The sequence below is a fragment of the Melanostigma gelatinosum genome (assembly GCF_949748355.1).
Source record: "Melanostigma gelatinosum genome assembly, chromosome: 15".
In the NCBI taxonomy this organism is placed as follows: domain Eukaryota; kingdom Metazoa; phylum Chordata; class Actinopteri; order Perciformes; family Zoarcidae; genus Melanostigma; species Melanostigma gelatinosum.
In genome coordinates, this window is record NC_136648.1 from 11,641,490 (window position 1) to 11,659,425 (window position 17,936).

Consider the following 17,936-nt stretch of genomic DNA (forward strand, 5'->3'; position numbering starts at 1 on the left):
CTCTTTTCCACTCATACGCTAATGGAGGCTTTTAAAGTTACTTCATGCTTGAGATGCAGTACGTGGTGTTATCGTGCATCACCGGGGGTCGTGAATAAAATACCGTTAACCAGTCCTAGAGAGAGGGTAGAGGGTAGAGGAAGCCCTTTTGAAGGGTGTTCTGTTCCCCCCTGCACTTTAGTATCTGTTTATTCAATGAATCAGAGTGTGCAGTGGGTGAGGAGTGTCCTGTCTGCCTCCTCGGGGTGCGTCAAAGCTGAACCAAGGCAACTTTATGGCATTCCAGGTCTCATCCCGCAGCCATAACGACGAATGGCTTAACACACACACACGTGCACGTTGTTACTTGTTTTGAAAAATTTTGTACTGAAGCAAAAGACTGTTTTGAAGTCTGCGTAATACAGTCGTCAGTGATTGGATCGTACCACAAAGACACTCTTTCAGTCGATGTCTCTGACAGTGGAATGGTATTTTATAACGTTTTGTTTTTACACTGCATTCAAGTGTGTTTGCTATTTTGTGTCCCTTCTGAAAGTACTAACGTCGATTCTATCTTTGCTACATCAGAGAGCCCGTGAAGGTTTTGTACTTCTCAAAACTTTTGTAACGATGACTTATTTGTAGCTAATACGTACACAAAAATGAAAAAAATAAAGTCAAATCTGGATTTAATTGTCATTGTGTTGTCACACAGAACATGTAAATACCAATTTGTTTTTGTTGTGTTGTCTTTGCCCTCACCTGTTGTTCTCTCTCACTCACATGGTCGCAGTCTGCAGCCTCCTGATCTGACTGTTGTAATGTCACTCAGATTTCAGAAGGTCTGGAATAAAATCTATTTTGATAATATCAAAGTGTTTGCTTTTACTTTCCACGCCGCTGCCACAGTTTCTTTATTGAAGGAGCTCTTGAGTGCATGTCTTCATGTGAGGGAAGTATATGCCAGTATATGCCGGTATATTCTGTGTGATGTCCAAAATGCGCTGGACAGTTTTTAGCCACGTGGCTAACGTGACTTTAGGGATTGTTGGTCGGTCTGTTCATCATTTTGTTCCAGATAAATGTGTCTTAAATAGCTCAACATACTTTGGATGCATTGCCATGAAGTTTTGTACAGACATTGATGTCTAGAAGGCGAAGCCGACCAGCTTTGGACTGTTATTCTCTAGCACCACTGTGAGTTGGACATTTGGTTTAGAGTTAAATGTTTTAAATACCGGTACATTTTATATATCGGTGCCAGAAAATTTGGTCCAGAAATGCATGCTATTCCGGTTTTTAAGAAGTATATTTATCAGGGCTAAAATGAGTCCAATGCAGAAAAACTCTGCGTTTGCAAAATCCTGTTCTGTATCTCTGAGTTCAAGTGTATTCATAGTATTTAATGCAAAGTATTACAGATACAATATTTAACAAAGGCTTCGAATGACTAAAAGTAGTCTTAAGTTTCAGTTCTCACTGAGTGAGTCACTTTTAACAAATTCTAGCTCACGTTTTTCTCTATCTCCTCTTTATCGATGCAAATATGTGTGTGAAACTACGACTGTTCGGTGAATTCAGACAGAAAGCGAAGCTAATGCTTTAAAATGACCGCTGGAGCCAATGTACTGTACAGCAGCCAGCAACGGATGCACACACTGTCTGAAAGTGTCTCATACCAATCTAAAATCAAAGGACACATTTTGTGTCTCTAGTCTATCTTAATTAAATACTGTGTGCGTTGAAACCGTCGTCTGTCGCTCTAATCATTCCTACTGGTCGGAGGCCACAAATTGAGCATTTCCTAACAACTCCAATAAAGCTAATATGAGGCGTCAGCAGTCTGAGTGAAGCAAATCACGTAGACGGCTTCCAAAGTTACTCTTTTAAAACCTTTGTTTTACTATCGCACTGTCAGTGAGGAAACAGTCTGGGAGGACACAAAGTCGTTTCATACTGAAAAGAACTAGCTTTGGAACAAACCCAGTCGATTTGACTCACTAGCCTGTGCTGAACATTAGAATGTCTGACTGTACATTGGAGTTGGGAACGGCTCATTTCAGGGCCGTCAATAAGCGGTGGAATCATAACGGCAACTAACTTCCTACATACTGTACGTCATGCTAATATCTTATTGGCATGAATGCAAATTTATCGACTGATGGGAAGCATGACTTCCTGTATGCATGAGGAAGTGCACACAAGCGCAACATCCCATATTTTTAGATATTCATCTAACGCACGAGTCGGTCGCCTAACTCTCAGGTAAAATTATGGGCAGTTACATTAATTATAATAACTTTATTTATATAGCGCCTTAAAAACAGAGTTTACAAAGTGCTTTGACAGACAAAGCAGCAAAAGCAAGACAATAACAAACGGAAAGCTCAGTGAGACGGTCAATACGACAAAAATAAACTAAGAAATTAAATAAAGATTTGTAAAATAAACAAATAAAACAAAAAGCAACAACTCACATAAAAGCCAGTCTGTAAAAATGTGTTAAGTGTTTAAAAGAGATTTGTGATTCTGCGAGCCTTACCTCCTCAGGCAGCTCGTTCCAAAGCCGAGGGGCCCTGAAGCCAAAGGCACGGTCACCTTTAGAAGGGCCACACCTGAGGATCGATGCCTAAACCCATTCACATAATCAATAAGGTTGGCGGGCGGCTCTAACTCCTTCCAACCATCCATAAACACAGACACTGGACAGTGTGGCCAAACATCAGCTCATTTGGGCTGAACCCTGTACAACCTCCCGTGCAGCTAACCGCAACCACGGTAGCCCATCGTCCCAGTCCCCATCTAGCTCAGTGCAAGATGAGCGCAAAAGAGACTTGAGCTGTTGGTGAAGCCGCTCCAAAGCGCCTCGACTCTGAGCATGATAACCAGTCGTCTGCTTGTGTCTGATACCGAGCAGTTTTACCACTTGGGCCATCAGGTGAGAAGACAAATATGATCCCTGGTCACTTTGTACGAGTAGGGATGCCAAACCGTTATAAATGGCCTCAGGGCCTTAACCACAGATTTTGCATTTGTTGTTCGCAAAGGATACGCTGCCGGGTACCTGGTGCTTTGACACACAACAGTCAGCAAATACTGGCTACCAGACTTGGCACGGGGCCCCACACAATCAAGGATTAGGTACTCAAACGGCTGAAATCGGCTCCAGTGGAGCCGGTTTAGTGACCTGATTCGGCCTAAGAGTCATCTGACACGTACTACATGTTTTAATATGCATAGAAACATCCTCTTTCATTTGTGGCCAGAAGAAATGGCGAAAAATCTGGTCACAGGTTTTCCGGACACCCAAATGCCCTGACCCATCATGAGCAAGTCTTAACACATGACCACGACGCTTGGCTGGAATGACAACTTGAAAAAATGGGATCCCCAACAAAATCCTCACCATGGGGCACCCACTTCCTCACCAAAACACCATCCTGAAGGAGGTAGCCCCTGGGAACATGTTTCACCTCACCAGCACTGATCCAAACAACTCCTCCAAGGCTGGATCTGCTCTCTGCAGATCACTATGAGACACAGACAAAAGAAGATCAGGTAAACACGGCAATGTTTTCTCCCCGTCTACCTCTTTTGCTGCAGCATGACTCATCGACCGAGTAACTGCACATGGAGGGAAAACTTCGGGAAAGTCTACAACATTCTCAGGCTGTTGTGAGGCTGAAGGAGAGGGAGTGACTATCGGAGGAGGAGGCTCATCTGCTCACACACCAGCCAGGGCGTTGCCCAAAATCATGTCAATCCCTTCCACTGGTAACGCTGGTCTCACCTCAATAGGAACTCTGCCCTGCACCAAGCCCCAGTCTAGATTCAGCGTATGCACCGGGACAGGCAACACCCTCAACCCCATTCCTCACATCAGGATTTTATCCCCTGCCAACCGGCACCAGGCCCAGAGCGGCCACACAGGAGCCACTGTGTGCTTCTCCTCTCTTCTTATATTCCTGACAGTTTATTTTCCCATTTGCACTGCTTTTTTTTTTTCCTGTTTTGCTTCTATTCAAAGTGAAATGTAAATATAAAATGACACCGTGTGTGTCTCTATACATCCGGTATATAGAGCAGTGTGAAAGCACGGGTCCAGACCATTCGCGGGGACGGCTGTCCATCTCAATAATTACCTGTCTCACCTCCAGCCTGCTGTTAATTGCCTCAGGTGTTCCCACTCTGCCTGACGATCCTCTGCCACACCTGCAAGGAAAGCAGCCACACAGGCAGACAGGGTCGTCACAGTTCTATCTGAAAGGTAAGAATTAAACCAACTGAGTGCAGCATCTTTGATGCCAACCCAGGTTTGAAGACTGTTGATTAAAATGGTCTTTTGTGTCAAAGGCTGCTCTCCAGTCTAAAAGAATTCAAATGGAGCTGTCACCTCGCAGCTGCTAAAAGGAGATCATTGGATACCTCGAGGAGGCCGGTTTCTGTGCTAAAGCTCTAAAACCTGATTAAAACTTCTCGAAGACGTTAAGACATAAAAGATGGGTTGAAACCACTTTCTCTAAAACTTGATGGAAACAGAAGTTTAGAAATGGGTCTAAAATTGCTAAGAACAGAGGGATCAAGATGAGGTTATTTAAAAGAGTGTTGGACCACAGCATCTTTAAGAGTTGATGGGACGTTGTGCCTGTTGCTAATGAGCTATTAATAATATATAAACTACTGGAACCAACTGTATTAATAACCTCTTCAAGAAATGTAGTTGGTATAAAATCCAGATTGGACGTGGTTGATTTGATACGGATATGATTAAGGAGGAAGTTGTCGCTTCTTTGACTGCAGTTTGTCCTCATTGCATCTTTCCAACTCTCATAAAAATACCTGTACCGGTAAACCTGTTTTTCTCTGGCAGTTTCTCTGTAAATCAGTTTGACGATTTGACTGTTTAGAGGTCCGTCTGCACAGATAAGAAATAAGTGTCGACGAACCACCATGACACGTTCACACGCAGAGCTTCTTCGTGACGAATCTTACATTAGAGCATGCAAATGCCTGATTTGGTTCACTTAATCACATGATTCACACAGGAGTGCAGTGGTGAATGCCGCTGTCCTGCTGGTGGTGCTGGAAGACAGTTCAGGATGATAAAAGTCATAAGGATTCGTCCTCTGGAAACGATGAATATCTGCACCAAATTTCATCAAAATCAATTATTGAAACTTCACAAAGCAAAACAACGAAATGTGAATCTCATGGTGGTGCTAGATGAGAAGTCAGGGGATCATCAAAGTCATTCGGATCCAAAAGATGCAGTTTATTTTGTTTGGTCAAGAGATTTGAAAGACTTTGAACAGGAAAAGAAACCAGTGTTGCAAGAAGCAGGCAGACGCTTGTTGTGCCTCTACGATGGCGATATCTGTGGCCGGAGGCATAATGTTTGCTGTTCGTCTGTTTGTCTGTCTGTCCGGCCGTCCTATTCTCGTGAACACAATATCTCAGGGACATCTGGAGGGAGTGTTGTCATTGCATGTGGGACAAACGTCCACTTGGACTTAAGGATGAACTGATGAGAATTTGGTGGTCAGGTCACTGTGACCTCACAAAACACGGCCATTACTCAAGAATTCATACGTTCACACAAATGTCCACCAGGACACATTTAGGTTGGTGGAGGCATACGGCCACGAGGCGCTTACTACACTAGTTTGTGGACTATTTTGAAATGACGGAACTTGACATCACTCAGGCCGAGCAGAACAAATATGAGGCACAGAGGGCCGGCCGTTCTCTACAACCACCCTCGCAGACGGCGGACCACCCCCACACTGAAAGAGGAAAGGGAATGTGGGAGGGGATAGGGAAGCACCAGCACATTAACAAATGACAGTCCACTGACAGAGGGCAGAGGACGGATCAGAGGGAAAGGGTTCAACTGTTTAAAGAGCGGTTGGTCTGACAACCGTCTCACCTCCTGTCATCTTGAGGAAAAGTAAACTTCAAGCAAAGAGGCGTGTCTGTGCAGCAGAGAAGAAGACTCGGTGGGAAAGGAGATTTTTGGATTCACACACATATCTTCTGTTTGGCCGGTGAGTGATGTGTGATTTTCCCTCCCTCCCCGCTGTGTGTTTCAAATGTATTTATACAAACGGTGACTTTGGAAATATGATAGGGGGGGGTGGGGTTGGTTCGCATTCACGACGCTTGTTTTAGACTTGGCTGAGACAGATGGGTGAGGATCAACATTTGTATCTGTGCCGTGTGTAGTACAGTGCTTGGGCAGAGTGAGTGACAGCAGAACAGGACGGCAGTGGCTTTCAGGCAACAATCTAAACGAAATGAAGTCTAAGAAACTACTTGTAGCCATTGTGCACTCACGCACATTACCAGAGCACACAACACAATGATGATCATCTCAGGAAAAGGCTTCATGTTGAAAATAGAGCAAATGTCAAAGTAGCACAGACCAACACCCTTCTGCTGGAAAAAGGCCGGAATGATTGAGTCACATTGTTGGATGATGACACCTGTCACATGAGCCCTGTCTCTATGGGCGACTTAAACAGACAATTCAGTTCGCTATCTAATGTGTTGTTTTACTTACTTCTTTAACAAATGCGATATATATATATATATATATATATATATATATATATATAGCTATATATAGCTCTATATAGCTATATAGCTATATATAGCTATATATAGCTCTATATAGCTATATATAGCTATATATATATATAGCTATATATAGCTCTATATAGCTATATATAGCTATATATATATATAGCTATATAGCTATATAGAGCTATATATATATAGCTATATATATATATATATAGCTATATATATATATAGAGCTATATATATACACAAATATATGTGTATAAATATTTTCCAGTTGTTTTGCCCAATTACATGCCAGCGGGGATGTGGGCTTATCTCCATATTGGCCAGTAAAAAGGACATTACCTTCTGTCAAATCACTGACGGCTGTAAGCATTCATAACTTAAATGTTCTTTGTAACAAGTAGGCTGTAAATTAAAGTATGTTGCCCACCCTGGAAAAGTAGTAAATAACTGGATGTAACAGAGGTGAGGCATAGTGTCTCGTTATTAGGCAGAGAGAGGAAGAGAGCCATTCTGAGCCAGTGACCCCATTAGGCACAGGCCATCCAATGATGGTTAAAAAGCTCTCGGGGTGCAGTGGGAGTCCCAGCCCCCCCCCCCCCCCCCCCCCCTCGCTTTTAGCCCAGGACCGGCCGGAAGCAGACTACTCTTGTCCCGCATGCATTGTGCTGCTGAGTTATTCCATTGTGTTCAATGCTTTCCATGACTCTCAGCAATTTCAGTGGGTCTGCCCCTTAAACCCTCCATTATGGACTGGTTGCGTTGGCACTTTTGCTGTGTTGGCTTTTGTATTCAGTCGATCCGTCCCTTTCATCCCCGCCTGCTAACTTTTGACTTTTCGGCTGACGTTATAGCTCCTGCAAAAAAAAAAAAAAGACTGAACACAAGCAGGTGTAGCCAAATTCAGTTTAGCGTCGTTTCTGCTGATAGTGTCAATGATTCTCCGAGTGACCGATAAATGAAAGTCATTTGTGTTGTTTTAAGATGTTTATCTCTATTTTCATTGACATCCTGAGGTTTAATTGCTTAAGTTGATGGCAGATAATCTATTCGACCTTTACAGATTGCTGCGTATATGCAGCACATCATAAAATAGTAATTGCTTGCTATATCATAACTCAGCAAGATATTAGCACAGAAAAATAGGGAGGATATTGGCCAAGCACACTTTGAGAACATCTGGTATTGTTATATTTTCACTTCCTCCTTTTGAAACGAAAGAAACAGAGAAGCACTTGTGTGTTTCAACAAAGTATTTATCAAACGCCACAGTTAATGTCTTCTTTCTTCTCATCACTTAAGGATGACCGCTTCCCGGGTGAAGGATGACTCTCCAGCGGTTGGGCGACTCTGCGAGTGATTCTGTTGAGATGGAGGACGTTTCCACCACCGCCTAAGTCTCCTGCCGAATGTGGAAAGCCTAGGATGGAAGATCCAGCAAGTGCTGCTCTGAGGCGCTGCAACAACACGCTCAACCTCAACCGTCTCACTTCATCTCTCACGCACACAAGCACAACCAGCAGTTGCACCGCCATCACCAAGCAGACGGGGGCCGGCGCCACTGGGTGACAAGATTCCAGAATGTTTGTGAATTTCCGCCGGATGCGAAAATGCCAGTTTGTGCAGCTGATGACCACCTGCCTGGTGTTGTCAGTGGTGATGGTTTGCTGGGAGCAGCTGGACAACAACGTAATCAGCCACGTCAAGTCCTACTCCTACCGCTATCTCGTCAACCGCTTCACCTACATCAACAAGAGCTTCACCATCTCACGTGAGCAGGCCAGAAGCTTCAGCAGCTTCCGCTACCTGCTGGACCACCGGGATAAGTGTGTCGACAAAGATGTCCTCCTCCTCCTCTTTGTCAAATCATCCCCGGGGAACATTGAGAGGCGAAATGCCATCAGGTCCACCTGGGGCAATGAGAGCTACATTAAAAACGCCCTGGGAGTGACGGTGAAGGTGGTGTTCGCCTTAGGAACACTGCCGGCCAAGAAGGTGGGGCCCTCGTGGAGCACGGGGAGCAGGGTTGCTTTTCAGGAGCAGCTCGTCCGCGAGGACCGTCTCAGTGGCGATTTGATCCAACAAGACTTTTTAGACTCCTTCCACAACCTGACCCTGAAGCTGATCCTGCAGTTCCAGTGGATGCACACCCGCTGCGCACATGCTCGCTTCCTCATGACGGCCGACGACGACGTCTTCATCCACATGCCCAACCTGGTGAGCTACCTGCAGGACGTGAGCAGCAGGGGCGTCACGGGCCTTTGGGTTGGTCGAGTGCACAGAGGGGCACCGCCGATCCGCAGCAAAGACAGCAAGTACTATGTGCCCTTTGAGATGTACCAGTGGTTGTCGTACCCTGACTACACAGCCGGGGCCGGGTATGTTGTCTCCAGGGACGTAGCTGACAAAATCTACCAAGCCACGCTGACCCTGAACGCCTCTCTTTACATCGACGATGTGTTCATGGGCATCTGCGCCAACGCTGTCGGTGTGTCTCCGCAGGACCACGTCTATTTCTCAGGTGAGGGCAAAGCGCCCTACCACACGTGTATCTATGACCAGATGATGACCTCACATGGTCACGTGGAGGATATCTATGACCTGTGGAAGGCAGCGACCCACCCGCAGGTGAAGCAGAAGACTACTGGACTCATAGGGAGGCTGTACTGCACAGCCGTGAAAATGTCTCTCCTTTGTAAACCCTACTATTTGAACACCTACCCTTGCAAAGCAGCCTTTTTTTAGTATTACGTCAGGTTTGCGTGTGTGGGTCAGTAAGTGGCAGAGAGAGTGTCACAGGTCAAAATTAATGGAGGATCGTCGCTGCAAATATTACCTCAGTCCTTTCAGTCGGACACCGATGTCAAAACACTAGAGCGGGTGTTCCGTGTTTCCAGAAGGCAAAAAGAGATCGAGTTCATGCTTCTCACTGCTAGTGTGAGATCAACAACACGCTAGTTTTGGTGGTTTAAAAATGAAATAAGGCTGGCTTTGCATTGGTGGCAGAATGTGTTAAAATAGTTCCTAAACTGATGCTGTTTACATGTAGTCCCAAACCCCCTGTTCTCACAAATGAGATTTTAATTGGTTTTCCATCTCAGCCGGTTGATTATAAGCCTGATCTTGGGTTTTATTTCTGCTGCTGCAACACACATTTAGGTTGCACAACTTTGTAACACTCCAAAAACAGGACACCTCTCTTACTGAGATTCATCAATTTCATTACTTTAAAAGTAAAATGCAGAAGTAACATATCTGCTTGTTCCAGAAGCGCAATGACGATATGCAGTCAGTCAGTGATGTGACAAATCTAAAAATGTCTCCACGTCACCAAGTGCAAAATTCCTCACATTGAAGTAGAATAGATGCGTCAGTGAGAAGACTTTACAAACTGTTCGTGTGCTGAAAATAATGATGTAATGAGCAACAACGCGGTGGCTCTAAATTGAACATTTTCTTGTTCTTTTTTTGTAATTCGATTTGTGAAGGCTTTTTTTATGAAATAAAATCTACGTGAAAGTCAGCGTTTTATTATATTATTATATTTGTCTTAGTAGTATCAATAATCTAACATCTATTAGGAAACACTGGAACGCTCTTTTAACTGTTTCATTATAACTCCAGATTTCTGTCATCCGAACAATGAAGCTCATCTTCAGTCACTCCCCAAGCGGTGGCTTTGCCAAATAATTGTGTTCAAGAATCATAGTTAAAATCATAGTGTCAAACTGTCATGAAAGAGTCATAGTACACTGCGTGCACAATTATTAGGCAAGTTGTATTTCTCGAGGATTCATTTTATTATTGAACTGCTACACTGCTCTCGGTCAATCCAAAATGTTAATAAGCCTGAATGTTTAAGAAAGTAAAAGTGAGGTTTCTTAGAATATCAATGTGGATTGACTGAGCACTGTGGTTGTTCAATAAAAATAATCCTCAAATACAACTTGCCCAATTGTGCACGCAGTTTGATGAGAAATATAAAAAGCTATGGTGTAGTGGGTTTAAAAATCATACTGGGTTGTAAAATATCATGAAAACTTAGTATAGTAAATTGAAAAGTCATGAAAGTCAGTATAGTTAGACAAGAAATAGTCATAGCACAGCACGTCAAAACGTTCCTTGAAAGAATTCAGAGTATGTAGAAAATAGTAGATAGTATGTAAAAAATGACTCGGTATATATCGACAACTGATCACTTTGTCAACGGGCCATTTGACAGACTGACTTTGATGACATACTAAACCGCTTTTCCAGCAGACTATAATTTGACTTTCATGACAACTTGTTGGCCCAATGTAGTAAAATGACTGCGATTTTAAATGTGACTCAATATTCTGGTGGTTTACGCTGCCTTTTGCCAGTAGGTGGTGCTTAATCACAAGTCTTCCATAACCATGCCCAGCAATCACCAGTAATATTTTGGATTGTGCCATTGCTTACACTATGGCACAGGTGTGAGGCTTGTTTTCCAAATTCTGAAAGCTCCTAAAAATTGTTTGATACGCAGGAGAAAATGTCCCAATCGAATACACAATTTTTTATTCTATGGCTGTAAAGGCACAGAACCGTGCAGTCGAGCCATTTTCTCATATTTGAATGACTGAAAGTGTTATTTCTTTAAAGTGACATGTAAACAAATGTCATCATGTTAACACGTTCAAAAACCAATTTGTAATCAGAAGTTTGTCAACTCTGAAAGTAGAAAGTATGTTGACATCTACACCCTCCACGCATATGAGTGTAATTATTTTTAGCCTATGCCATTAACAGCATACTTGCTGGAAGGAGCAACATTTACTGAAAAACAAACTATTCCATCTCACATTACACAGTTTAGTGAACAAAGCAAGTGTACTCAGCAATTTCAGTTTATTAAGACCTACAGTAGGAAATCCCAAAAGTAGCCAGGGGGTGGGGGGGAATTAGCAATATACTCTCGTAAGGGTAAAATCACATCAGCAAAACAGTCAACTGGTTATGAATTCTCAAAGAGCAAGTGTGATTAAAAACCAAAAGTACATTTAAATTAACAGTCACAACAGATAATAAAAGAGCAAGTGACTCAACAGTAAAACATAATGAGTGCCTCTATTAAGCAGCCCACACTACACAGGTTAGTATAGCATAATCTGCAGACTTTATACAGCACTTATACCTTTTAGTCCACAAGTAAGTTACTAAATGGTGGAGAACATCTAATACACACATCTTGATTGAACATGGAAAGAAATACCTGATAAGAACCGTAACATTTTCAGACCCCATAACTTCGTAGCGCCTGTCGAAGTTAGAAACTACAACTGTCTGAGCGGGACCACCGTAGAAGTCTCCTCGCTTTTAAACACACACCTAAACTCAGATCCAAGGTTTAGCATTGAGGTTTGTTTTTTTCCCCCTCGAATATAATAAGCACAATGCAAGTGGACGATCGCTATCACCGAGTTATGAAATAACCGCACGGCTCAAATCAGGTCGGCCACATTCATGGGCATCTCGTCCACGGTAGTGTTGTAAAATGTCTCGATGTCCCGAAGAATCCGCTTGTCTTCCTCAGTGACGAAGTTGATAGCAACTCCTTTTCTGCCAAAACGGCCGCCACGGCCAATTCTGCAGAGAGCAAAGATGAGCCACATTAAACTCACTGAAGACAGAGACTTACATGATGATGCAAGACGTGTTGCCACTTACCTATGAATGTAGTTCTCTCGGTTTGTAGGAAGGTCGTAGTTAATGACCAAGGAAACCTGCTGGACATCAATCCCACGAGCCTGAGGGGGAAAATAAAATGAGTAACAGTCACACAATGTTTTCAGTTATAGGAGAGAGTTCCGCTTGAGTTTGTCGCTCGTATCTAAGTAACAGATTTCTACAGGAGAGAAACCCGTTGTGGAGTACCAGCCCTAATCTGCCCAAAGTTTTGACTGCTTGGTCACTTCAGGACTGTTGCACAATTAAAAACATTTGGGTTGTAACTTCATGACACGTCTTCTCCCCCCCCCCGCATACATAGACTTCATACTAACCAGAAGATCAGTGGTGATCAACACTCTGCTTGAGCCCGACCTGAACTCCCTCATAATCACATCACGCTCCTTCTGGTCCATATCACCGTGCTGTAGATTGAGAATGGTTTTAGTTAGAAAAATGTGCAGCATTAATACAGATCGCGCAAAATGGCATTGATCAAAAAGACCAGTTCTGAGAACAAAATCGTACCAGAGCAGAGACTGTGAAGTCTCTAGCGTGCATCTTCTCGGTCAACCAGTCCACTTTCCTCCTGGTGTTGAGGAAGATGACAGCCTGGGTGATGGTCAGCGTCTCATACAGATCACACAGGGTGTCCAGCTTCCACTCCTGGAGATGAAAAACAGTAATGCCTTGTCAACTGAACACTGTTAAGCGGACAAGTCAAACATTAATATAAATCGACACTATAAAAGCAGCTAGCGTGTAACACAGGATATTGAGACAAAGGCCACTAGGAAAGCGGTCCTCCTGAGCCTCATCTCCTATACTGTGCCGTTAATTTCCTTCCCTGGTGTACCCATGCTTACACGGCCACATGAGCTAAACCTGTGAGGCTTGGCTCCTGCAGTTTTAGCAGGGTGCTTTAAAGAGAAGGGACATTTGATATTCCTAACAGAGAGGCAGCTTGCTGAAACGTCACCGACCACAGTGTCACGTTATGGATGAACTCACCTCTCGCTCCACATTTATGTAGAATTGCTTGATACCCTCGAGGGTAAGCTCTTCTTTCTTCACCAAGATGCGAATGGGCTCTCGCATGAACTTCTTGGTCACCTCCAACACCTCTGCTGGCATGGTGGCAGAGAGCAGCACCACCTGTTAAAACACATAACGTGTTACCATAAGATCCAAAACACTAAACTGAGTCAATAAATGTTGCAGTATAAAGTCAAAATGCAAAGACCTAATTGTGTCACTGCACCTTGAGACAGAGGCCAACGAACATTAAGAAAGCGGTTCGACAAAGTCTCATTTCCAGTACAGTGAGTAATAATCTCCTTCCACGCAATAGTCTGCTAACATTATTGCATGAAACAAAATCTGAGTCACACAATTATAGCAGACTTCTGTTTATGCAGAAGGGTTCCACATTAAACATGTCAGAGTTGTACTTTAACACAAAGACTCTTACTTGAATGTTAGTGCTCTGCTTCTGGAAGATCTCGTAGATTTGGTCTTTGAAACCCCGGCTCAACATCTCGTCAGCTTCGTCCAGGACAAACATCTTGATACATTTTGCAGCTGCGCAGAAACGTGGCATGAAGTCAAGCTTTCATTTGCGAAATGAAGACTGTTTGAGAAAGATATTCTGTTGACTAGTTACTTACACAAATGTCCCCTGTTGAGCATGTCAAACACTCGTCCTGGTGTGCCGACCACAATGTGAGGGGCCTCAGCCTGGAGCTTCTGTATTTCACTACGGAGATCCGTCCCTCCGATGCACGCGTGGCAGGCTGACCCCATGTAGTCCCCCAGAGCCAGAATGACCTTCTGGATCTAATGCGTGGGGACAGGGCCATAAACCACACACTACGTCAGGATAAAGTGCGATACAGACGGCGTGACATTCCCACAGTGTGTGGAACTGTTCAAAGTGATCAGTAAAAGACAAGAAAATCTCCACAGAAGAGTCAGTCCCGAAAGATGGTATGCCATCATATCACTCAGCGTTCCACAGCAACATGTGAATACTTCAAACCACAATCAAATCGAAGCCAGATCTTAGAGCAATGCAGCCATGGACAGAGACTACACCAATCTTAAGAGGATACTGTCACAATGTCAGAATTTTGAGGAGTTTTGAAAGAAGGGTACCTTAGTAATTGAATCAGTGTCCTCAATATGCTGTCTAGGTCTGAGATACTGTGGAGGTCAATGACCTCAGAAACAGCATACCTGCTGAGCCAGCTCTCTGGTGGGAGCCAGCACCAGAGCCTGAGTCTCCTTCAGCTCTATGTCCAGCTGCTGCAAGATAGAGATGGCAAACGTGGCCGTCTTGCCAGTGCCCGACTGGGCCTGGGCAATGACATCATAGCCTGATGGCAGGACACAAATATTAGTTACAGCGAGAAAAGATGTCTTTTAACTCATTTTTACAACTGTGCATTTATGTTTTTACACAACAAACATGATATGTCAAGTTTGATCGCCTCCCTGCAGTAAACAGGAAAGTGTATAAAAACATAACAGTATTGAGTGATCAGTAAGAAAAAGATATCCCCATTATTGGGTAAGTCCCGAAAGATGATCAAGCATCACTTCACTCAGAACATGAACAATCCACTTGTCAGTTAATACGTTTCTGTACCTTTGATGCAAGGCATGATGGCCCTTTGTTGAATGGCAGATGGTTTTTCAAAACCATATGCATATATTCCCCTGAGAAGAGTCTCCTTCAGGTTCATATCATCAAAGTTGTCCGTAATCTCATTCCAGTTGCTCTGAAGTGAAAAAGGAAAATGATACTGAGTGTATGCACACCAAGTCCATGCTGAAGGTATATTTGTATGCATTTCAGCAGTGAAAAAAGATGATTAATGCAATTTTGCCATGTGTATTACCTCGATGACACCATCAGGCTCCATTCCATCTGGCCCCCCATGGTCTTTTGAACTGTAAGAAAAGTGTCAGGTGAGAATTTACTTTAAGTCAACTCAATCACGTCACAAAAAAAAGGGAGATTTATTCAGGGTAGAATAACCACACGTTAATGTCATCGCAATTTGATTTGTAATTTTGACAGGTTTATGTCGATTTGTCTCTATAAACCGTTAAATATCCCTGTCCTGTTATTACCTTGTAACCTTGCCTGAAACTGAGCACACCCAACAGGCTGATATACTGTAGAACTGTTACTGCAGCAATCTCCAACTTAAGCTAATGTTAGCTATCCATCAGTGACACTGCAATTGTCATCTGCATGATTCCACAAACGGGTGAATATTCAGAGCCATGCGCCTCAAATCTCAACATTAAAGCCTCGGGCGAGCTTTGCAGCATTTTCCTGTTTCTTTCCTCTGAAATGGAGCACTGCAGCCTGGGCGATGATGCAATACTGATTTAAGCTTGGAGCCCCCCCATCTTTTTAAACGCCATTGCAGGAGAGCAAATCAGAGACTAGCATTTTGCAATTGATTTGAAACTCCTTGGCACAGCATTGTTCATTTGAGCTAGTTTAAAGTAAAAGTATGAAGACCTGTTTCACCTCCCTCTGCTCAGGATGTTGCCATATAGTCTCCCCCTCTAAAGGGGTGAGGAGATGATGGCCTAGTCTGGATGGCGTAATGCCGGTCTGGTGCATCTAACCCCCACGAGGACCGAGCTTTTAACACATTTTCCATATAGAGGCCAAACCGTGGAATTACAACTTTGCATTTGAAAAAGTGTCCGCAAGTTAGATTTCTTTTTTTATGTTTCAGTCTTAAGTTATAAAATGCATTTTTTGTTAATTGCCCTCACTCCGTTCGCGTGTATGAGACGACATTAAATGAATCGTTCCGTAGCGCATGCGCTACATGGCATTGGATGCCGAACTCTTTTTGGCTTTATGAGACACTAAGCTACTTTAATGGGAATAAACAGAGCTCCGCCACCAACGATGTACCTACAATCTCTTTATACATCAATGTATGCATCTCATTACAGAGTCCGGGGCTTTGCTGGACGCACGTGTCAAATCCCACGAGGGCTCAATTACCTGCTCCGCCATAAATGACCGATTATGGGACCTTTAAAGGCTAGATGTCTGCTCATACGACCACCGATGATGGGGATCCATGTCAATTTGAGAATCAAACGAGTTAGTCAATATGTCGGACAGTTGGGCCTGTGGTGCCAACGGTGGTTTCCGGTGCCCAACTAGGCCGAGTGGTAGCCAGGCCCAACGGTTACTCCGACTAACAACCACCGGCTTCGACACCAAAGTAAATCAAATAAAAAAAAACACAACCCAGTTTTAATAACTTTCATAACTAGTTAAGAAAAATCAACCTAATCCAAACAGCAAGTAACGTTTGGAAATTCCGCGTGGCTAACGTTACAAGGCTAGCATCACTGTTAGCAACCCAATCGCCCTCACAGCGGTTGGGGCCCAACAACAATGTTAGATAGAGAACAAATAATTCGGAATCGTGCATATAACCATGGCACTCTTAAGTGCCAATGAACATAAACTATTATTTATTTTTGTTAATGTACCAAATGAACGATAGTTACCTGTTGTAATCAGCAGAATCGCTAGACATGATCCGTTCCCAACTTCAGCATGCGACTGGAAAGATCGCTGATGGCAACGCCAACTGCCTTTATACAGCCGGACTATTTTCCCTGTTGAAGTGAAAATGCTCAGTTTCGTTGATAATATAGTCTCAGTCGACTAACTTAATGTTTGGATCACACTAACTTGTATTCACTATCTGATTTTAACAAATATATATTCCAATAACCATTAAAAATGTGAAAACTAATCCAGACTATATTTTTAGCGGAAGGATATTGCAGTGATAAGTAGTGCTTGGGCTGCTACAGTGTCCCTGAGAGGACAAAACTTGTCATGACAAGGTTGCGCAATATCTTTTTTAGAGAGGGTTCGTCTGAGCGCTATCATTTTAAGCTGATCATTAGACTATCACCAACATCATGTATAATGCTTTTCTTGTGTTTTCCTTAGTGACCAATTCAAATGACCAGTTTGTCTGTATTGCCCTGTGTTACCCTTGCATTTAATCGGGCACACTTGTGAGGTACTTTACCCGAGTAGTTCCTTTATGCACCTCCAGTTACATAGGTATTTTGAAGGTTAAAGTTTTCATACAAACATATGAGCACCTTTACGTGCACCAGTATGAATTTAACTAACTACAGTAGTATTAGCTCCTCCTCTGTCACAGCATGCTTCTTACACAATTCATTAGAAATAATCCAATAATATGAAATCTATTTTTCATGAATTCAATAATTACTCTCTAAAAAGGGCTATTCTGCAGTTATTCTGTTAGTCTTTGGACACCTTATTGCATTTAGCTGATAACTCTTGTATTTTTACTTATGTAACGTTTTTAATGCAGACCCTTTGCTTGTAATGGGGTAATGCTACTTTTACTTAAAGCTACGAGGACCTTTGATTTTGTGTTGACTTTGCGGTCCCTGTGGACAAACACGTAGTGTTATCGAGCACTCGAATCCCTTTAATATAACTTGTATTTATTGACAGCAGGATCTGACAGTCTCCATGTGCAGTCCCGGTCCCTTCCCAACAATATGGCCTGGGCCTCCAGTCGTGCGGTGTCATTGTTGGCTCCCAGCGAGGCAAAGCTCTGCTCCTGGTCGGAGGAGGAGGTGCT

The 17,936-nt window shown here is 43.3% G+C and overlaps 2 protein-coding genes across 2 annotated transcripts; one reads left to right on the top strand and one right to left on the bottom strand.

Moving 5' to 3' along the window:
• The first annotated feature begins 5,843 nt into the window (after positions 1-5,843).
• On the top strand, positions 5,844-10,087 carry b3gnt5b (UDP-GlcNAc:betaGal beta-1,3-N-acetylglucosaminyltransferase 5b). Its single transcript, XM_079284532.1, has 2 exons — positions 5,844-6,023; positions 7,867-10,087. Exon 2 carries the CDS (start codon positions 8,146-8,148, stop codon positions 9,307-9,309), a length of 1,164 nt encoding a protein of 387 aa, XP_079140658.1. The 5' UTR covers positions 5,844-6,023; positions 7,867-8,145; the 3' UTR covers positions 9,310-10,087.
• Positions 10,088-11,419: 1,332 nt separating this feature from the next.
• Positions 11,420-16,863, bottom strand: eif4a2 (eukaryotic translation initiation factor 4A2). The gene is made up of 11 exons (XM_079285447.1): positions 16,810-16,863; positions 15,156-15,207; positions 14,903-15,035; positions 14,491-14,630; positions 13,923-14,091; positions 13,727-13,836; positions 13,267-13,410; positions 12,784-12,921; positions 12,591-12,680; positions 12,256-12,335; positions 11,420-12,174 (listed from the first exon to the last, which is right to left on the bottom strand). The coding sequence occupies exons 1-11, from the start codon at positions 16,836-16,838 to the stop codon at positions 12,030-12,032; spliced, it is 1,230 nt and encodes a 409-aa protein (XP_079141573.1). The 5' UTR covers positions 16,839-16,863; the 3' UTR covers positions 11,420-12,029.
• Positions 16,864-17,936: the final 1,073 nt, after the last annotated feature.

Excerpts from the sequence above, each read along its gene's own strand:
- b3gnt5b (XM_079284532.1), top strand. The coding sequence starts at position 8,146 with ATGTTTGTGAATTTCCGCCGGATGCGAAAATGCCAGTTTGTGCAGCTG.
- eif4a2 (XM_079285447.1), bottom strand. The coding sequence starts at position 16,838 with ATGTCTAGCGATTCTGCTGATTACAACAG. Across the intron at positions 14,631-14,902 it reads CATCATGCCTTGCATCAAAG|GCTATGATGTCATTGCCCAG; the intron begins GTACAGAAACGT and ends TCCTGCCATCAG. Across the intron at positions 12,336-12,590 it reads TGATCACCACTGATCTTCTG|GCTCGTGGGATTGATGTCCA; the intron begins GTTAGTATGAAG and ends TTTCCCCCTCAG.